The sequence below is a fragment of the Hypanus sabinus genome, chromosome 7 (genome assembly GCF_030144855.1).
Source record: "Hypanus sabinus isolate sHypSab1 chromosome 7, sHypSab1.hap1, whole genome shotgun sequence".
Classification (NCBI taxonomy): Eukaryota; Metazoa; Chordata; class Chondrichthyes; order Myliobatiformes; family Dasyatidae; genus Hypanus; species Hypanus sabinus.
Window position 1 is genome coordinate 156,837,674 of NC_082712.1, and position 23,451 is coordinate 156,861,124.

The 23,451-nt window shown below is 40.8% G+C and overlaps 1 protein-coding gene across 2 annotated transcripts in view; it reads right to left on the minus strand.

Annotated features, from left to right (window-relative positions):
* The window catches only part of lgr4 (leucine-rich repeat containing G protein-coupled receptor 4), a 175,978-nt gene that overhangs the window by 113,890 nt on the left and 38,637 nt on the right, over positions 1–23,451 (minus strand). For both annotated transcript variants that reach the window (XM_059975998.1, XM_059975997.1), the window contains exon 2: positions 7,451–7,522. In XM_059975998.1, coding sequence (XP_059831981.1) covers positions 7,451–7,522 — 72 coding nt within the window. The remainder of the gene's footprint in view (positions 1–7,450; positions 7,523–23,451) is intronic.

Below are 23,451 nucleotides of genomic sequence, written 5' to 3' on the forward strand. Positions count from 1 at the left end.
TTAAAATTTGGTCTCAGAAACAGACAGCAAGCATCAGTACTGTCCATAAGACTGCATTTGAGGTCCTCAAGGCCATAAGACATAGCAGCAGAAATAGGTCATTCAGCTCATCGAGTCTGTTCTGCAATTCCATCATGGCTCATCCCCTTACACCTACCTGTCTTCTCGCCATACCCTGTCATCCACCCTACCTGGTCCTTTCAGCGCTCGGTAGGTTTCAATAAGATCCCCGTGCATTCTTCTAAATTGCAGTAAATATGGGCCCAAAAGCTGCCAAATGCTCCTCATATGTTAACCTCTTCATTCACAGAATCATCCTCGTGAACCTCCTCTGGACTCTCTCCAATGACAACACATCCTTTCTGAGATATGGGGCCCAAAATTGTTGACAATACTCCAAATGTGGCCTGACTAGTGTATAAAGCCTCAGCATTGTCTTCTTGCTTTTATATTCTATCCCCCTTGAAATAAATGCCAACACTGCATTTGCCTTCTTTACCAGACTCAACCTGCAAATTAACCTTCTGGGAGTCTTGTGCAAGGACTCCCAAGTCCCTCTGCACCTCTGATGTTTGAACTATCGCCCCAGTTAGCTAATTGTTCCTTTTACCAAAATGCATTATCATATATTTCCCAACACCATTCCATATGCTACTTCTTTGCCAATTCTTCAAACTTGTCCAATTCCTGCTGCAATCACATTGCTTCCTCAACACTACCTACCCCTCCACCTAACTTCGTATCATCTGCAAACTTTGCCACAAAGCTATCAATCGCATTATCCAAATCACTGGCAGCCAATGTGAAAAGTAGCAGTCCCAATATTGACCCTCTGAGGAACACCACTCGTCACTGGCAGCCAACCAGAAAAGGCCCCTTTAATTCACACTCGCTGATTCCTGCCTGTAAGCCGTTGTCAGTATCTTTCCTGTAATGCTACAGAATTTTATCTTACTAACCAACCTCATATGTGGCACCTTATCAAAAGCCTTCTGAAAATCCAAGTAAATGACATCCACTGCCTCTCCTTTTCCAAGCTGCTTGTAACTTTGTCAAAGAATTCTAACCAATTTATCAGGCAAATTTTCCTGAAAGGGTCTTGACCTGAAACGTTGGCTATTCTTTTCTCACAGATGCTGCCTGACCTGCTGAGTTCTTCTAGCGTTGTGTACGTATTCTTTGATCCACAGCATCTGCAGTTGTATTTTTGTGTTTTGTACCTGTGCAAGCTCCTTTCTCACACTTCTGTAATTCCCTTTTTTCCACTGCAGTATGAATTCAATCATTATGATCACTGCCTCCTAATTTCCTTTACATTAAGCTCCCTAATAAAATCTGGTTTATTACACAACAACCAAAAGCCTTTCCCAAAGTAGGTTTGAGCACTAGCTCCTCGTAGCCATTCAACAAATTCCCTTTCTTGTGATCCGGCACCAACCTGATTTTCCCAATCCCTATACATACTGAATTCATCCATTCCAATTGTGTCATTACCCTTATTACATGCATTTTCCAGCTCCCTTTGCAATCTCAATCCCACATCTTGGCTACTATTTGGAGGCTTATATACAATTCCCATAATGTCTTTTTTAAAAACCCTTGCTGTTTCTTAACTCCACCTGCAAATATTAAACATTCTCTTGACCCCATGTCTTTTTAAAGATTCCAACTCTTACCAACAGAACTACACCACCACCTATGTTTTGTGCTTGTGTTTCCAATACAAAGTAAATCCTTTTATGTTAAGCTCCCAACTATGGTCTTCTTTCAGCTACAACTCAGATGCCCGCAACAGCCTGCTGACCAATCTCTGACTGCGCAACAAGTTCATTCACCTTATTCCAAATACAACAAGCATTTAAATACCGTATCTCCAGTCCTGCATTCTTCGCCATTTTGAATATTGCCTCTGTGGTACAATTTAACTCTTTGCTGTCTGCATTTGTATCCAAACATTGCCTTGTCCTTCTTTACATTTAAGTTACAGCCATAATCTACTTGTAAACCTGCAGACACATTCTCAGCACTATCATACCAGTTCCCATCCCCCTGCCATATTAGTTTAAATCACTCCAAACAGCTTTTGTAAATCTGACAGTAAGAATATTGGTTCCCCTTGGATTCAAGTGCAACACATCCTTTATGTACAGGTCCCACCTGTCCCAGGTCACAATTATCCAGAAATCTGAATCCTTGACCCTTGTTCCAATTCTTCAGCCATACATTTATCTGCCACCTCATTCTACTCCTATCCTCACTGTCACGTGGTTCAGGCAACAATCTGAAGATTACTACATATGAAGCTGCCTCTCAGCTTCCTTCCTTTTTGTATGTTGTTGGTACCAATATGCAACACGACTTCTGCCCGCTCACCCTCCCTTTTAAGGATATTGTGAACTTATCCAGAAACATTGCAGACCCTGGCACCTGGGAGGTAAACTACCATCCATGTTTCCTTTTTCATCCACAGAATTACATATCTGTCCCCCTGACTACAGAGTACCCTATTACTGCTGCCATCCTCTTCAGTCCCCTACCATTCTGATCCACAGAGCCACACTCAGTGCCAGAGACATGGCCACTGTTGTTTCCCCCCCCCCGATAGGTCATCCAACAGTACTCAGAATGGAGCACATATTGTTGAGGCGGTTGGAAATGTCCTTTAAATATGCATTTCCTTAAATGAACACAGTCTTAGGCTGACACATTACATGTAATGCATTCAGGGCCCTATTGTGACTTTATATTGTTAGAGGGCAATGTGATGCAGTAGAAGCAGGTCTACATTCACCTCCATCTTGGCCTTCTGGATGTAACACCATTAACCAGGCTAGCCACCCTATTTTAGTCAAGTCAAATGACTTTTATTGTCATTTTGACCATAACTGCTGGTACAGTACATAGTGAAAATGAGACAAAGTTTTTCAGGACCATGGTGTTACATGACACAGTACAAAAACTAGACTGAACTACATTAAAAAACCCAGAAAACTACACTAGACTACAGACCTACACAGGATTGAGTAAAGTGCACAAAAACAGTGCAGGCATGACAATAAATAATAAACAGGACAATAGGGCAAGGTGACTCTGGGTATTGAGGAGTCTGACAGCTTGGGGGAAGAAACTGTTACATAGTCTGATCGTGAGAGCCCGAATGCTTCGGAGCCTTTTCCCAGATGGCAGGAGGGAGGAGATTGTATGAGGGGTGCAAAGGGGTCCGTCATAATGCTGTTTCCTTTGCAGATGCAGCGTGTAGTGTAAATGTCCGTGATGGCGGGAAGAGAGATAGTTCAAATGAATGAGATTGACTCATACTTTTAAATCACAGACTTTATTGGTTCATATTCAATTTTCTCTTTGGCCTAACTTCACTGTTACCCTTTCAATTTTCTTTTGAATTGATAATGTGAATGCTTCACGCTTGATTTTCCTTTATGCTTTCACCCTCGTGGATTTCAGATCCCAAGTCTTGATGTGACATTCAGTTCTGAACTCTAACTATAGCAGGATGTGAAACTTCGTTTTGTGCAGGCAGAACCTACTTCGTGACCAAGTAGTTCACAAAAAAAAAATCAGGAAGCAACAGGAAAAGAGATGCCAAATTCCTTGAGGATGTTTAAATGGGATCAAGATACTCAAATAAGTGTCAATGGCTTTAGCTTTGGAAAAGAGGGAGTCATTCCAAATCAAGCCAATCCAGAGCACTGCCAAATCAAAATGCTATATCTATTACCCAACACAAATTAATGAAGGTAAGCATAGAAGTTCAGGAAAGGATATGATCAAAATTAGTAACAGAAATGTCAAATGGAAAGTCATTAGGCAGTTTGGGGGCAATTTAACAATTTACTTAAGTGCCTCCGTGTAAACCAGTTTACTACCTACATTCACAATTACTTCTGCGGCTCTTACTGACTCTCATGACTCATTCTACCCAGCTAAATCTTTTGGGGGGGAGGGGTGGATTTAAAATTCTTCATCTCTGTATCAATAAGCCACATCCAAGACAATAAGATGTCTCCACTGATGATAGGAATTCATAAGAGCAGTTTTTGATTGCTTCAGAGTTAATTAACTACTTTTATTAAAAAATAACTTTCATAAATAACTACTTTCATTAAAAAATAGCAATTACTGACAAACTTTTTCACTCTATGAATTGAAAAGTAGGTTAGGGAAAAGTTTAATTGGAGTAAGGGGAACTATGAGGCTATCAGGCAGGTACTTGGAAGCATAAATTGGAAACAGATGTTCTCAGGGAAACATATGGAAGAAATGTCACAAATGTTCAGGGGATATTTGTGTGGGGTTCTGAGTAGGTATGTTCCAATGAGACATGGAAAGGATGGCAGGGTACAAGATCCATGGTGCACAAAGGCTGTTATAAATCTAGTCAAGAAGAGTATGAAAGGTTCAAAAAACCAGGTAATGATATGACTTGAGAAGATTCTAAGGCTAGCAGGAAGGAGCTTACAAATGAAATTTGGAGAGCCAGAAGGGGCCATAAGAAGGCCATGGCAGACAGGATTAAGGAAAACCCCAAGGCATTCTACAAGTATGTGAAGAGCAAGAGGATAAGACATGACAGAACAGAACCAATCAAGTGTGACAATGGAAAAGTGTGTAAGGAACCGGAAGAAATAGCAGGGTACTTAATGAATACTTTGCTTCAGCAGTCACTACAGATAAAGATCTTGGCGATCGTAGGGATGACTTGCAGTGGACTGAAAAGCTTGAGAATGTAGATATTAAGAAAGGGGATGTGCTAGAGCTTTTGGAAAGCATCAAGTTGAATAAGTCATCAGGACTGGACAGGATGTACCCCAAGCTGCTGTGGGAAGTGAGGGAGGAGGTTGCTGAGCCTCTGGCAATGATCTTTGCATCATCAGTGAGGACAGGAGAGGTTCCAGAAGATTGGAGGGTTGTGGATGTTGTTTCCTTATTCAAGAAAGGGAGTAGGGATAGCCAAGGTAGGTCAAATATGATGGCAGAATATAGCATTAATGGTAAGACTCTTGGCAGTGTGGAGGATCAGAGGGATCTTGGGGTCCAGGTTCATAGGACATTCAAAGCTGCTATGCAGGTTGACTCTGTGGTTAAGGCGGCATACGGTGCATTGGCCTTCATCAATCATGGGATTGAGATTAAGAGCCAAGAGTTAATGTTGCAGCTATAATAGGACCCTGGTCAGACCCCACAGAGTACTGTGTTCAGTTCTGGTCACCTCACTACAGGAAGGATATGGAAACCATAGAAAGGGTGCAGAGGAGATTTACAAGGATATTGCCTGGATTGGGGAGCATGCCTTATGAGAATAGGTTGAGTGAGCTTGGCCTTTTCTCCTTGGAGTGACCGAGGATGAGAGGTGACTTGATAGAGGTGTACAAGAAATTGAGAAGCATTGATCGTGTGGATAGTCAGAGGCTTTTCCCCAGGGCTGAAATGGCTAGCGCGAGAGGGCATAGTTTTAAGGTGCTTGGAAGCAGGTACAGAGAGGTCGGGGTAAGTTTTTTTTAAAAGAAACGCAGAGAGTGGTGAGTGCATGTAATGGGCTGCTGGCAGCGGTAATGGAGGCGGAAATGATAAGAGTCTTAAGAAGCTCCTGGATGGCCAGATGGAGCTTAGAAAAATAGAGGGCTATGGGTAAAGCCTAGGTAGTTCTACGGTAGGGACATGTTCGGCACAGCTTTGTGAGCTGAAGGGCCTGGATTATGCTGTAGGTTTTCTCCATTTCTAATCTCGGAGCAAACTGGTATTTATATTCCCTAACTGTTAATCATTGGGCCACCCTGACCATCCGTTGCTTGTTCTGTTTCCTGCTTAATACCAAGCTCATCAACTGCAGGCCACATCCTCCATGTTATTATGTCCAGTCTGGTGTTTGTATTTCCCACTTCATGCAGTCATCATAACAGAGCTTGAGAGATTGAACTGTTTTCATCTAACCACACTAAAAAGAATGATCATAGAGGATAAAAAAGGTGGGGGGGGGGGGGGGGAAGACTCCTGCCATTTATCTTTATTTCTTAAAAAAACAAACATATTTGACAGTATTTTATTCATACAATTTGAACTACTGAAACATTATGTACAGTAGATGCACACGGGTGGCACACTAAATTGCACACCATCTTTAATTGCAAAAGTATAAATGACTAGCATGATTCAATTCAATTTAAGCAAAGCTTGTTTCTCTGATCTCCCCATTTGTGTTTATATTTTACCCTACTGGATTCTGCATATCTGTTACTTTGTTGTTACAGTGACCCAAAGTAACCAACCCATGAAGGAAACAAGTCCTGAAATCATAGTCAGTAATTGTGTCAATTTCAAATACAACATGAAATGAATGAAAACACCTAAATTTAATATACAATACATCTGACACTGGTTTTTAGCATCACAAATTTAACCCTTAGCACATTAATCATTTGTGGAGAAGGGTGCATTAATCTGGCTGCCAAATAATATCATAGATGATGACACTATCCAAATCATTAAGCCAATGTCAGAGAAAAGTGTTTGCCAAGCAGACGTCATGGGAGCAAAATCCAAGTACTAAGCAGTCCACCATTTGTTTAATAAATTCTCAGTCATTGCGAATTAGTGCCAATTTTGAATTGAAGAAAAAAAAGTGAGAAACAAAGAAAAGCAATAAAGTACGTCTTATCAATTCAATACCATTTTAATATTTCAGGAATGTCTTTAACAACTAATAGCCTGAGAAATCCAAAGCATACTTACATAATGATGGTAACAGTTCGAAAAATGTTGGCAAAAACACACTTGAGCCTTAACTAAACAGCTCACTGCACAAGACTTACTTATATGCAATGTTTATTCAATGAGGTTAGCAGACTTTCAGCTGGAAAAATGCAACTGTCTGAATAACATCTTTTCCCCTTTGTGGTTGGAAAGCAAAGAATTGAAGCAAGGTTCAGAGGTGGGAGGCAAATAAGGGAATGCATAGGAGAGGGGCAACGATTTTGTGAACTGATGGGATTCAGAAGTGGACTGGGCATCCTAGAGAGGATTGTGTTTTGCAAACTTAGCCCTGGCCAAAAATTACAATATTTGTGCTTAATTACTCTATGAATATGGATGCTAGAATGGTCTCACATGTACAACTCAGCCATTTACAATTTAACTTCAGAAACAATATTTTCCTCTTGATAAAACATCAAATATGCTTGCACATATTTCACATTCATTTGGTTTATTTAACCTATCTGTCCTCTGTTTAAACCAGTGACCTTCATTGGACACGTCATCTTGTCTCTTACCCCACCAATTACAGTAATATAATATTCAAATTGCTATGATTTCTGCAAGATACTTGGCATCCTTACATTAAGCAGAAGTTTTAATAACTCATGAACTGGCATATAAAAGCTAGTAAGTCAAAGCCCAAGTCTTAATTGCATCTTATATTCTTCAAGATACTTACAATTCTTCAAGATATGGAAGTTTTTGGAAGGAGTCTGGTTGCAGCTCAGTTATGTTATTCATGCTTGCATCTCTGTGAAACAAAAGTGTTTATACCGTCAATATAATTACAACCAATACTGTCAATTTAAAAACTGATAATATGTTTACTTTTTCAGCAAATCAAGCAGATTTTAAACTAACTACTTTTCTTTTTTTTTAGGCACGAAGTCCCTTCCGAGATCATGTAAGCCAGTGCTGCTAGCAGATACCTTGCAACGTTATCTGATACTATTTAACAGATATACAAATTACAAGCTTCATCTAGTTATCAGTTGGATAACTAAATTGCGATCATGAAGTAGGGCCCTAGTTCATATTACCCTTTTATTGACTAGTGGGGCTAAATATGGCACTTCAACTGACATCTTAGATGGGCTTCATCAACTCATTTTAAAACCAGAAAAAGATAGTCTGTTTACCTCAGCTTGTCAACGGGTAAATTTAATGAGTCTGGTTTAATGAAAGAGTAGCTGATTCTCTATTCCTCCATAAAGAGTAGTCGCAAAACAAAAATTATATTGCATCACATAAGAGTGAACTGGTTTCCAACAGCTTGACTAATCAGAAACTATTCAGATTGGGCTCACATGCCTCACCCAAGATTCCAAGGCCAGACTATTCCAGTTGTCATTTTATACACTGGTAACTGGCTTAGCATGCAGGATCTATTCCCAGGAATAACAATATTAATAGGATCAGCACTTAAGAAAAAAGGGTTATTATATTCCCACATGCTGCTCCAGGTTCAAGTTTATTATCATTCAATCATATACATGTAATCCACCAAACAAAACAACATTCCTCTGGACCAAAGGGCACAACACACAAAGTAGTTTGTAGTCATATGGCTACAAACAAATTAATGTTCATTTCTAACAAGTTAGAAAGTAAACAGTATAATGCTGCTAGTGCTTTATACATGATGAGACCTGGGAAGTAGCAGAGTTCAGTTGTCGCTTGACCTGAGAAAAGAAGCCATTTCTCATCCTAACAGTGGTATGGTATCTCCTGCCTCATGATAGGTGATCAAATGGATTGTTGAATGATTGGGAGGGATCACTGACAATGCTAAGAGCCCTGTGTACACAACACTCCTGTATAGGGTCTTGAACTCAGATGCCTCAAAATTTGTGTAGCAGTGATGCAGTTGGTCAGGACACTATCCATGAAGCTCCTATACAAAAAATAGTTAGAATTGGAGTTGGGGAGGCGGGGGGGGGGGGGGGGGGGTGGAACCTTGCTTATCTCAATCTCCTCAGGAAGTGGAGATGCTGCTATGCCTGCTTGACTAAAGAGGGACCAGGTGAGATCATCCATTTTGTACACTCCCAGAAACCTGGTGCCCCTAACCACTGAGGAATCTTTTACATGCAGTGAGGAGTGGTCAGCCTCAAAGTTCCCAAAGTCCACAATCATCTATTTAGTGGTCTTTCTGTCAATGTCTAAGATCCAGTTATAGAAAGAGATGTTGAGACCCAACGAGGACAGTTTACCTACCACCTTTTAAGGAGCATAATGAAGTCAATAAACAACATACTGGCGTATAAGGAACAATTTTCCACCTGGGACAGGATGAAGTGGAGAGCAGATGCTATGCCACCATCAGTGGACTGATTTGAGCAAAAAGCAAACTGGAAAGGGTCCACTGGGAGAACATGAAAATCAATCCCTGAATTGTCTCCCAGGCCAACACCCAAGATTTTAGACCATCATTAATCTCAGTCAGCTACATTGGGCAGCCTACCTCATTTGCACACCCAAGAACAGACACCAACAGGTGCAAGCACAGCAGCCATTGTCTGATTGGACTTAGAGGGATGATCTTAAGGCTTTAGCTCTTCGAGGTTTCAGCAAAAAGAGGCTTCACTCAGACAAAGCAAAGCTCGTCTTTTTACCTTCTCTTCTTTATTTCTGCTCAGCTAGGGCAGCAGAGCTGCTAAGAGGAATAGTGTAAAGTTCACCTTGTGGAACGTGGGAAAACAGGGATGCCTCCAGTGTACCTGCCGATGACAACTGCAAAAAGTGCATCCAGCTGCAGCTTCTAACGAACCACATTAAGGAGTTGGAGATGGAATTCAAAGAACTCCAGATCATTCAGGAGGCGGAAGGGGTGATGGATAGGACAGAGAGGTAATTACACTGAAGATGCAGGACACAGGAAAGTGGATGACTATCAAAAAGTGGAACCAATGCAGAGTACCCCTGTGGCCATCCCCTCAACAACAGGATACTGTCGGGGAGGAATGACCTAAAAGAGGTCACAGAGGCAGACTCAGTGACTCATGGGAGAGAAGATAAGGCACAATGTGGTGATAACAAGGATTCCCGGATGGCATGCTGCTTCCCAGGAGCCAAGGTCTGGGATATCTCCAACAGAGTCCTCAGCATTCTTAGGTGGGAGGATGAACAGCCAGAAGTCATGATCTATGTAAGTACCAATGACATGGGTAAGACAAGTAACAAGGTTCTGCATAGAGAGCTCAATGGAGTTAGGTGCCAAGATCTCCAGGGTCGTGATCTCAGGATTGCTACTCATGCCACATCTGAGTGAGGCCAGAACTAGGAAGATGATGCTAGTGGAGAGTTTGTGGAGGCAAATGTTGGTAAGACCTCAGAAAAAGTTAGGAATCAATAGATAGAGCATGGTGCGACTGGTGTCCTGAGTGGCATATATTTCAATGCAAGTAGTACTGTAGCAAAGGTGGATAATAGTGTTGAAGGTGAGGTAGCTGGTTTACAAAACAGAGGCAATGTGTAGTGAGGAGAGGCTGCCAATAGGGCAAAATTGCAGTCAACAGGATGAGTTGCAAAATAAAAAGCAAAAAGGGTGAATGCAGGACTGAAGGTTTTGTATTTGAACGTGTACAGAATATGGAATAAAGAAGATGAACTTGCAGCATAGTTGTAGATTGGCAGGCATCACTGAACCATGGCTGAAAGATTGTCGCTAGGAGTTTAATGTCCAAGGATACACATTATTTCGAAAGGACAGACAGGAAGGCGGGTGGGGAGGGGAGGGTAGTATTGCACTGTTGGTAAAAGATGAAATTAAAACATTAGAAAGAGGTGATATAGGGTTGGAAGGTGTTGATTCATTCTGGATAGAGCAAAATAACTGGTAGGATAAAGAGATCCAGACACCCACCCCCCACCAAAGAGTAGTAAGGATGCAATCTACAAATTACAACGGGAAATAAAAAACACATGTCAAAAGGGCAATGTTACAATAGTCATGGAGGACTTCCATAGCAAGTAGATTGGGAAAATTGGATTGGTGCTGAAGGGTGAATTTCTAGCGTACCTATGAGATGCCTTTCTAGAGCAGCTTGTAGCTGAGCCCACTACAGGATCAGCTATTTTGGATTGGGTGCTGTGCAATGAACCAGAAATAATTAGACAGCTTAAGGTAAAAGAACCCTTAGGGGAGAAGTGATCAAAATATGATCAAGTTCACTCTGAAAGTTGAGAAGGACAAGCTCAAGTCAGATGTATCAGTACTAGGGTGGAGTAAAGGGAATTAGAGGCACAAGAGAGGAGTTGGTAGAACTGATTGTGAAAGAACACTGGCAGGGATGACGGCAGAACAGCAATGGCTGGAATTTCTTGAAGCAATTCAGAAGGCACAGAATATATACATCCAAAGAGGAAAAGTATTCTAAAGGAAGGATGCCACAACCGTGGCTAACAAGAGAAATCAAAGCCAACATAAAAGCTAAAGAGAGGGCATATAATAGAGCAAAAATTAGTGCGAAGTTAGAGGACTGTGAAGATTTTAAAACAGAAGGCAACTAAAGAAATCATTAAGGTAAAGATGGAATACGAAAGCCTATAATATTAAAGAGGACTCCAAAAGTTTCTTCAGATACATAAAGTATAAAAGTGGAGAGACTGGATATTGGACCACTGGAAAACAATGTTGGAGAGGTAGTAAACGGGAACACTGAAATAGTGGATGAATTGAACAACTATTTTGCATCGGTCTTCACTGTGGAAGTCACTAGCATATGGTGGATGTCAAGTGTCAGGAGGCATGAAATATGTGAAGTTACCATAACTACAGAGAAGTTTCTTGGGAAACTGAGAGGTCTGAAGGTAGATAGGTCACCTGGACGAAATGGTCTGCACCACAGAGTTCTGAATAAGGTGGCTGAAGAGATTGTAGAGGCATTAGTAATGATCTTTCAAGAATTACTAGAATCTGGAATAGTTCTGAAGGACTGGAAAATTGCAAATGTCACTCTACTCTTCAGGAAGTGACAGAGGCAGAAGAAAGGAATCTATAGGCCAGTTAGTCTTGTTGGGAAGATGCTGGAGTCAATTAAGAATGAGGTCTCAGGGTATTTGAAGAAACATGATAAAATAGGCTATAGTCAGTGTGGTTTCCTCAAGGGAAAACCATGCCTGACAAAGGGTCTTGGCCCGAAACGTCGACAGTGCTTCTCCTTATAGATGCTGCCTGGCCTGCTGTGTTCCACCAGCATTTTCTGTATGTTGTTTGAATTTCCAGCATCTGCAGATTTCCTCGTGTTTGCCCTGACATATCTGTTGTTATTTCTTCAAAGAATTATAAGCAGGATTTCATCAAAGAAGCACCAATTGATGTTGTACATTTTTATGACTTGCATTTTTATGACTTGACAAGGTACCACGCAAGGTTAGTTAACAAACTATGAGCCCATGATATTACAAGAAAGACTCTAGCATGGATAAGAAGAAGAAAAGTAGCCCTCAACTCAGCAGTGGAGCTATCCGGCACCGCCATGACGGTGTTTCCGTAGCAAGCTATTCTTGTTTTTACAAGGCCAAGTTGCTAGCTCAATGCTCAACTCGACTTGGATTCGAACTCGGGAACCTTCGCTCCGGAGTCCGGTGCTGATATTATTGTGCCACTAAGCGGGACTAGCATGGATAAAGCAGTGGTTAATTGGCAGAAGGCAAAGAGTGCGAATAAAGGGAGCCTTTACTAGTGGTGTTCCACAGGAACAGTGTTGGGACCAATTCTTTTTACATTAGATGTCAATGATTTGGATGATGGAATTGATAGCTTTCCTGCACATTTTGCATATAATATGAAGATAGGTGAAGGGTCATGTACTTTTGAGGAAGTAGGGAAGCTACAGGAAGGACTCAGATTAGGAGAATAGGCAAAGAAATGGCAACACCGTGTGTCAGACAGAGTGGTCAGCAGCACTGGGGCTCCACAGGGGACTGTCCTGTCTCCCTTTCTCTTCACCATCTACACCTCAGACTTCAACCACTACACAGAGTCTTGCCATCTTCAGAAATTTTCTGATGACTCTGCCATAGTTGGATGCATCAGCAAGGGAGATGAGGCGGAGTACAGGGCGACGGTCGGAAACTTTGGCAACATGGTGCCAGCAGAATCATCTGCAGCTGAATGTGAAAAAGACTAAGGAGCTGGTGGTGGACCTGAGGAGGGCTAAGACACCAGTGACCCCTGTTTCCATTCAAGGGGTCAGTGTGGACATGGTGGAGGTTTACAAATACCTGGGGATACGAATGGACAATAAACTGGACTGGTCAAAGAACACTGAGGCTGTCTACAAGAAGGGTCAGAGCCGTCTCTATTTCCTGAGGAGGCCGAGGTCCTTTAACATTTGCCCGATGATACTGAGGATGTTCTACGAGGCTGTGGTGGCCAGTGCTGTTTGCTGTTGTGTGCTGGGGCAGCAGGCTGAGGGTAGCAGACACCAACAGAATCAACAAACTCACTCGTAAGGCCAGTGATGTTGTGGGGGTGGAACTGGACTCTCTGACGGTGGTGTCTGAAAAGAGGATGCAGTCCAAGTTGCATGCTATCTTGGACAATGACTCCCATCCACTCCATAATGTATTGGTTAGGCACAGGAGTACATTCAGCCAGAGACTCATTCCACCGAGTTGTAACACTGAGCGTCAGAGGAAGTCATTCCTACCTGTGGCCATCAAACTTTACAACTCCTCCCTCAGAGTCAGACACCCTGTGCCAATAGGCTGGTCCTGGACTTATTTCTACTTGGCATTAACTGATTATTTAATTATTTATGGTTTTATATTGCTATATTTCTTCACTATTCTTGGTTGGTGCGGCTGTAACAAAACCCAATTTCCCTCGGGGACAATGAAGTATGTCTATCTGTCTTTATAGAATACAGTGTCTAGAAATGTATGATCATGCACTTAGAAGAAATGAAAGTGTAAACTATTTTCTAAATGGAGAGAAAAAACTGAGGCACAAAGGGGCTTGGGAATCCTTGTGCAGGATTCCCTTAAGGTTAGTTTGCAGTTTGAGTCTGTGGTGAGAAAGGCAAATGCATTCGTTTCAAGAGGACTAGAATATAAAAGCAATGTAATTTTGAGACTTCATAAAGTACTAGCGAGGCCCCTCTTAGAGTATTCTGAGCAGTTTTGGACCCCTTATCCTAGAAAAGATGTGCTGAAACTGGCGAGTGTTCAAAGGAGGTTCATGAAAAAGATTCCAGGATTGAATGGATTGTCACATAAAGAACATTTGATGGTTCTGGGCTTGTATTCACTGGAATTCAGAAGAATGAGTGGGGACATCATTAAAACCTATTGAATAATGAAAGGTCTTTATAGAGTGGATATGGAGAAGATGTTTTCTATGATGGAAGAGCCTAAGACCAGGACGCGTCCTCAGAATAGAGGGGTGTCTTTTTAGAATGGAGATGAGGAGTAATTTCTTTAGCCAAAGAGTGGCGAATCTGTGGAATTATTTGACACAGGCAGCGGTGGAGGCCAAGTATTTCTGTATATTTAAGGCTGAGGTTGATAGAGTCTTGTTTGGCCAGGGCATGAAGGAATATGGGGGGGGGGGGGGGGGGAGGGAGAGAACAGAAAGAGACAGGAGATTAGGACTAAAAGGAAAATTGGATCAGCCTTGATAAAATGGTGGAGCAGACTTGATAGGCTAAATAGCCCAATTCTGCTCCTATATCTTATGGCTTTATGATCTTAAGTAGCCCTGCATTAGCTACAGAAAGAGCACACCATCTTACAAATTGTCTACCCACCTGCCCAATAAGCTATTCAAGGCAAGATTCCAGTTGTCATGCCAGTCTCATCAGCCACTTCAGAGGCCATATAACCTGTGTTGGAAGCAATCATCTTCCAACCCAAGAGACTGCCCTATAACAATAATAATATATGAAGAGCTGATGACAACACTGTCAGGAACCTAGTGTAAACTCTTCACGTGTTCACTGCAGTGCCAGGAACCTGGCTTGTACCTCTTCATCAAAACCTAGTGCAAATTTAGCAATGAATCAAATGACTGCTCAGTGAGGACAGACTGCTGGGTGAGCTAAGACAAGCAGTAGAGTTCTGATTTGAACTCTGGCTGGTGAGCATTGGTAACATCAGCTATGACTAAACAACTCTGGGACAAAAAGAAGGGACCTCTAGTTTCCACCCTTTATTGGGATTTTACCAGAGAAATTTCTGGCTCGTAGGAGTCCATGCACACAGCACACCATGGACACTTACAAATCTTCCATTAAACAATCTAGACATAATTTAGAAAAACAACAAAATTTATGAAATGGTTTACTAAATTTGTCAGAAAAGAATTCAAGAACATGGGTTATATTTCAGGGCAATGCAAGAAAATAGGAAACAGAAAGAATTAATGCTATTAAAGAATAGTAATTAGGTACTATATAATAAATCACTAGTTACAACCTGGAATTGGAGTATCATTGTCACATATTTCAAGATAGTGATATGTTATGAAGCCTGTCTTGAATACTGTTTATACAGGTCAAATTGTTATGTGATGGGTTGAGGTAGAACAAAATAAAATAACAAAGCAAGTGTAACAGCTATACAAAATGTGAGGAGATAACCAATAAGGTGCAAGGTGGCAATGGAGGTACATTATAAAATGTAGTGTCAGCTTTATCACACTGGGGAACAATTACAGTAGGGTAGAGACTTTCCTTGGCCCTGGTGGTATGTGCATTCAAGTGTTTGTATCTTCTGCTGAAGAAGGGAGGAGAGAGAATGTCTGGGGTGGGTGGAATCTTTGATTATTCTTCACTAAGACATTGAAATGTGTAGACAGTCCATGGGAGAGGAGGAAGAGAGAGAAGTGAAAACAAGTTTGGACCAAATTCATACTTCCTACCCTAATTCAACCTTCTAATTACATGAAATTCAGAGCAGACAATAAATAAGAAATATCAAGGAATAAAATGGAGCTAACTGGGCACAGTTAAGCAGGTTACTGGAACTTCTGAGCAGCATAGAACTAATCATTCAAGATCATGACGTGCATAGCGCACATGCCACACACCATTTTATCTGGTTATCTAATGGAAGGCCAAAGTCCTGGTACACAAGCTTATAAAAGTTCACCTTGACTTAAATGATCAAATCAAAACTAAATCAATCCTGTATCAGATTAGGGTTAGATGCAATCCAGGGAAGAGGTACAGAAGCCTGAAGGCACACACCCCAGCAATTCAGGAACAGCTTCTAAATGGACATTGACCCATGGACACTACCTCATTTTTTTAAATTATTTGTTTGTGAGAATTTATCTATTACCTATATACTTACTGTAATTGATTTTTCTAAATATTTATACTGTATTGCATTGTATTGCTGCCGCTAAGTTAACAAATTTTACGACATATACTGGTGAAACTAAACCAGGTCTGGTGGGGAAGCAAGTGTCTGTGATAGAGCTGGCTGTGTCTACAATCCTTTGCAGCCAATTATGACCCTTTGCATTGAAGCCTCCGTATCGGGTGATGATACACTAGTCAGAATACTTGCTCTCCATGGCAAATCACTTCAAACTCCTAATGAAGTCCAGCCACTGGCATGCCTTCGTGATTGCACTAATACGCATGTTGGGCCCAGGCTACTGAAGCTACTCATCTCTCGATGCAGTTTGGTGTTTTCTCCCCACCAACTTCCACTTCCTGAAGTAAAACAATCAATTCCTTGGTCTTAATGACATTTAGAGGAAGGTTGTTGTTGTGAAATATCCAGCATTTCAGATCAGTTGAAAGAGCCAATGGTGTTACAGCAAAAGCTCACAAATCAAGTAGTTCCTGTAGGCATATGAACATGGATAGAGGATTGGCTATCTAATAGAAAACAGACTTGAGATAAATAGATTAGTTTCAGATTATCAAATAGCAGTGCATCACAAGAGCTAGGGCTCAGCTACTTCTGAATGACTGACAGATTGAAGAACCAAGAACAGTGCAACTAAAATTGCTGATGGTAAAGGTGGATGTGAAGTTATTAAGTGGAAATGACTTAAAAACAGGCCAAGTATTAAAAAGTTGCTACATGAAATATAACATGGGGAATGGGACATTATCCCTATTGCCATGAGGAATACCTCCAAGATATTCTTGGCAGAGCTTAGGAGGGATAAATGGCGTCTAACGGTGACACATTTGCTTGCATCTTCAGAAACAGCTCTATTTCCACCTTTAATATCTTTATTTTTCCCTTTCAGGGTTCTTTTGAAGACCCTGATCTGGAGTTACACGCAGGCTTCAGTTTTTTGCAGGAATAGGACCAGTTCTAGGGGTACCATGACTGGCCATTATCCGACATGCCAAGGGTTTGGCCTGAGAGATCTCGATCATATTCGGATGCCTAAGATCTCGGGGCTCTGGAGACAGGTGGATCGAGGGTTGGTGTCACGGCAAGAAACTCGTGTGTTGTCGGGAAGGCCAGAAAATCTTTTGCAACCTTCAGACACAGAGCTCAAAACAAAGTGACAAAACGGACTTTTAACATCGTAAACCAGCAGGTTGTTGTTATGTCTCCTGTTGGTTACGAAAATGGGGGTCACCTCCCTCTCCTTTGCCAGGGAAACTGAGAACCTGTAGATAAAATGCGAAGCCTTTGGGGTAACTGGTCTGTGTCTTTGCTATCGCTTAGCTCACGCTTGTGCTCAGTAGCAGGTGCACTTTTTGTTTTACCGGTGGGGGGAGGGGGGGATTGTTGCTCACCGCCTATGTGCAGGAGGGGGAAGCTGGAGGGGGGGGGGGGGGAAGACACTTTGGAGTTTGCATGTTTAACTGTTGTTCGTTCCTTGGGACACTTCTGTTTTTGAGGATGTTTGTGAAGGAAAAGCATTTCAGGATGTATATTGTATATTTTTCTCGGATATTAAATTTGAACTTTGAACCTTTGAAGAGGACCACAACCTTGTCATGGTTTGCAGGCTTGTGTGCCTCAATGGCCCAAAGAGCTATGTTGCCTGGAGTCAGTGCTTTATGCTTTAGTTCTTGGTAGGGTCACCCACGCCAATAGTTCAAAGGGAACAAGCCTGACTAAGAGTGGTCTATTAGTCCTTCAGGCTCAGGTGCTTAGCTCATGACTATTAAAACAAAACTTATGGAAATAGCAATGTAGAAACCTTCTCCAACTGAGTGCAGTGGTATTTCTAAGGCTCCACCCTGGACTTGCATGGCTGACAACAGTGAAAACAGAAAAGATGACACTGGCACTATGAAGGAGGATCTTCACTGCTACCCTAAACGCCAGCAACATAACGGGCAGCAAGTAGGTATGAAGAATAGAAAAAGATAACATAACTTAAATGGAGAGATACTATTTTTGATATGAAGAGATCTAGGTGCCCTTGTACATCAAACACAAAGTTAGCATGTGGGTACAGCACATGATTAGGACTGCAAATGGAATGTTGACCTTTATTGCAAAGGGCTATAAAAGCAAGGAAGTCTTTCTACAATCGTACATGTTATCAGTAAGAGCACAGCTCCAGTGTCACAAGTGATTTTAGTCTCCAAATTCAAGGAGAGAAATATTGTACTCGAAGCATTTCAGAGGAGAATTACTAGACAGAACACCAGAATGAAGAAGTTGTCTTACGAGCAAAGGACTTATGAGGACCTTTCATTCGAGTTTAGAGCAAGTAATGTTATTGAAACATCAAAATTCTGGGACTTGACAAAATAAATGAAAATGCTTATTACATAGAATACAGCATAGGAACAGGCACTTCGGTCCATAACATTGCACGGAACTAATTAAATAATCAAATGCCTGAACTAAACAAGCTCTGAGGTGTCAACATCTCAGAGGATCTATCCTGTGCTCAACAATCACAAAGGCACACCAGCAGCTACCAAATATCTACATATGTACTATGGAAAGCTTACTGACTGGTTGGTATCTCCATCTGGTGTAGAAGCAACAATGCACAGAATTGGAAAAAGCTACAGTGCTGTAGACTCAGCTAGCTGCAATATGGGCATTAGCCTCCTCACCATCAAGAACAGCTTTAAAATGCGATGCATCAAGAACATGCTGTCCATAATGAAGGACTCTCACATTCCAGGATATATCCTCTTCTTATTACTACAATTCAGGGGAGGTGGTACAGGAACCTGAAGACATACACTCAATGCTTCAGAAGTACTTTCTTCCCCTCCACCATCAGGTCTCTGAATGGTCCATGAATACTACCTCACTATTTTTGGTCTCTTTTTGCACTATTTATTTTATATATTCTTATTGCAAATTGTAGCATTTTATTGCACTATACTGCTACCAATAAACAATAAATGTCACATCAGTAATTATAAGCCTGGTTCCGATTCCCTTCAGCCTTCACAATGTCCATATCCTCCACATTCACATGCCTAAGAGCCTCTTGAATGCCTCCATTTTATCTGCTTCCATTACCACACCAGATAGCAAATTCTAGGAACCCACCACTGCCATGCACGTCTCCTTTGAACTAAGCCCTCTCACTTTAATTCAATATGCTCTGGCATTAAACATTTCAACCCTGGGAAAGATATATTGGCTGACTACTCCATGTTCCCAAATCTTAAATCTCTATCAGATCATCCCTCAGCCTCCACCACTCGAGAGAAAACAACCCAAGTTCTCTAACCTCTCCTTATAGCAAATACCCTCTAATCCAGGCAACATCCTGGTAAATCTTTTCTGCACTCTCTCCAAAAGACCCTTCTTATAAATGGGGCCCCAAGGAATAAATACAAGGGATGTGGCCTAAATTTATGCTAGAATCTAGAGTAAAGAGGGCATAGTCTCAGAATGAGGGGATGCTTGTTTAATATGGGAATGAGAAATTTCTTCCCAGAGACTGATGAATCTTTAGAGTTCCCCACCCCTTAGATGAGAGTGTAGGATTACTGAAGCTTTTCTAGGCTTCCCAAAATCTGTCTCAGCCAATGATTATAGGCATCAGGGAGGAAAGCAAATCTGACACTGAAATCATCTACTGCATTACTAAATGCAAGATCAGACTCAAGTGGTTAAAAGGCCTACCTTTGCTTTTTCATACGTTCTTACATAAAATGTTGCATTAAAGTTTTTTTTCACAAGTTGTGTCATTGAAAGATCATAAATGATTCATTAATGGCCTTTAAATATCATAGGGTAACAAATTCTGACCTCAACTACTAAGATAAATTTGGCTTATTTGAATCCAAGAAAGATATCAAAAAGTAGAACTAATAACATTTGAGTTTGGATTTAAGGAAAACTTGCTCACATGCTCAAAAGACCAGTGCTTACAGGCAAAGTAGGCTGAAAACATTTCTAAGGGCCTTTTTCCTCCACCTCTTCACTTTTGCCAAATCAAAACAAATAATTCTTATACAATATTCTCATTCCATATATATATATAAATGAATATATATATTCATTTGCATTTCCAGTGCTTCAATATAGGCTCTCAAACTCATATTTGCTTTCACTTTACAATGAATTAATAGTCCACCAAGAGTCCTAGTGGTTAAAAATCAATTATAACATTTAATACCATCCCAATGGAATAAGAATCTGGTTCATTATCACTGACAGGCTGTGAAATTTATTTGGTTAGCAGCATACAGAGCAAGACAAAAGTTACAGGTGATTAATAACAAGGAGCATAAAATGGGGAGTTGGAATTGGAAGGGGCCTAAGGAAAACCCCAAAGCAGGAGGATGACTAGAATGAGGATAAGGGCAAGCAGGGATAAAAGGGAAAACATGTGCATGAAGGTCCTTACTGAATAAATTGCTTCAGCATTCACCAGTGAGATGGACCTTAATGAATGCAATATCATCATAGAACAGGCTAATGTGCCAGAACATGTCAAGATCAAGAAACAGGTAGTGTCAGAACTTTTGAAAAACATCAAGATATATTAGCTCCCATGGCTGGATGGGATTACTATGAGAAGCAAGGGAAGATACTGCTATGCCATTGACAATAATCTTTGTGTACCTAGTAAGGCATTGAAAACATTTGACAACCAATTGGCTGGAGAGCATCAGAAGGGCATCAATCATACCAGCTCCCAAGAGTAGGATGAACTGCTTCAACGACCGTCACCCTATTGTACTCACATCTAGTGCAATAAAGAGCTTTGAGAGGTTGATCATGGCTAGAACCAATACCTGCCTAAGCAAGGACCTGGACCTGCTGCAATTTGCCTACCACCACAATAGGCATCTACAATGGCTACGTCTGTGTCCACAACCAATGCAACCTCACTGGCTCTACGCTCAGCCTTCAACCACCTGAACAACAGAAATATGGACTTTACTTTGTTGTGTATTGATTACAGCCCAAAGTTCAACACAACAATTTCCACAGTACTAACCAATAAGCTTCAAATTCTGGAACTACATAACTCCCTCTGCAACTGGATCTTTGACTTCAATTGGGATGCCACAGTCAGCGTGGATTAGAAATAACATCTCTACATTAACAGCCAACACCGGCACACCTCAAGGATGTGTATAGCATGCTGTCCTACACTTTCTACACCTATGACTGTGTGGACCATGTTAATGTCATTTATAAATTCACTGATGACACCCTATATTGTAGGTAGAATCTCAGATGTTTATGAGGCGGCATACAAGAGTGAGATAGACAAACAATAAGATTCCATTCAATGTCAGCAAGATGAAGGAATCGATTGTGGACTAGTCCTTAATGAACAAAGGAAAGAGTGAGCAATTTCAAGTTCCTAGGTGTCAACATATTTAAAGTTCTTTCCTGGGCCCAAAAAATTCATGCAATTACAATGAAGACACATTACCAGCTATATTTCATTAGGAGTTTATGGAGATCCGGTATGTCACTCTGGCAAATATCTAACAGTGAAACGTGGAAAGTATTCTATCTGGTTGCATCACCATCTGGTATGGAGCAGCCACTGCATTGGATCAGAAAGAGCTACAAAAGGTTGCAAACTCTGTCAGCTCCATCATGGGCACTAACATCCCCATCAATGACATCTTCAAAATCCGTTCCCTCAGAAAGGAGGAATCCATCATTAACAACCTGCACCACCCAGGAAATCCCTCTTCTCATTGCTGCCAAAGAGGTACAGGAGCCTGAAACACACACAATGTTTTAGGAACACCTTCTTCTCTTCACCAGATTTCTGAACAGACATTGAAATCGCGAATACTACCTCAATTTTTTTTTACTGGTTGAGCTCTACGTAATTTTTTTCCTATACATGTAATATAAATTATAATAAAGGAGTATATATTTACTACATTATACTACTGCCACAAAGCAAGTTTCATAACATGTTAGCGATAACAAACCTGATCATAATTCTGGATTTTTAAAGTATAAATACATTAAGAATCAAATATCTCACCATCACAGAACAGATTTACCAGTTAAACTGTACAATACAAAATAGTCAGAGGAGCATAATGTAAACTCAGGTGGAGTGAACAAGACACTAAGTTTTCAGGTTTCCCGAGATAGATAAATGTTCAGCTGTTGCGTACAAGTTGTAAAAAGGTTAAAAGTGTGGAATATCATTCAACGCAAATTTTAATATCTAAATTTAACACTTCTACAAGCGGTAACAAGATGATTTTACTTTGTGCCTGTGTGACTTTGGTGTATGCCGCCCTAGCCTAACAATACAACATTTAAGTTTGGAACAAAATCCAAGTAAAACTGATGAATGGTTAATGACTGAAAATATTAATCTATTGTTAATGACACTCTTGACCCACAGACGTGTGTTTTCTTTATTACACATAATATTGCTAGCAAGATTACAATCTCACATGCTCATACAGAAAAAAAACATTCAATACTCATCCAGAAGAGTTAACCTTCCTAGTGAAATCCAGAAATAAAATTACTGCCTGCATGGCACTAATGTACAAAAACCAATGTTTAGTCAACTTCAAACATCAAAATTTAAATCATACAATCAACAATAACTGCCAATATTTAGATGAACAATGAGAAGCCAATGACCAATGCTAGCTGATTAGGATGAAAAAGATCAGTCCAAAGTAGATACATGCCAAAGCAACATATTGCCATCACTGTAGCATTACTTTTGAGCAAAACTTAAGTGCACAGAGAAGCACAGGGTCTCAACCAGATGCTCCACCTCCACTCTAGTGACAGAGGTTCAAATCTGATATCTGTTGCTACGATGATGTCTGCATATCTACCCATACCATTGTGCAAGTTTCCTTCACTTCTGGTTGTTGGCTTAATTGAATAATGTAAAATGCCCACCATTAAGAGTATCAAGGTAGAGTTTATGAGCATACAATTAATGGGCCAAATTATGTTAACCTTTCATTTTTATGTTGCTGGTTTCAATATATGGTAACTCTGAATGTACTCCACTGAATTTAAAGACTCTTTCCCAGTTCTAACATAGGAATTTAAAGACTAATCTCTCCAGTGTAGGACAGAAATTAAGAATAACCATACTAGATAAAAGTACAATTAAATCATTTGTTATTCAAAAGAATTAACATACAATGCTTAATCTTAGAGCATCTAAAGTCAGGGAGAACAGACACTTCAAGCTTCAAAAGAACTTGAAGTTTATTGTGCAAGACACACAAAATGCCGGAGGAACTCAGCAGGCCAAGCAGCATCTATGGAAAAAAGTATAGTCGATGTTTCAGCCCAAAACCCTTTGGC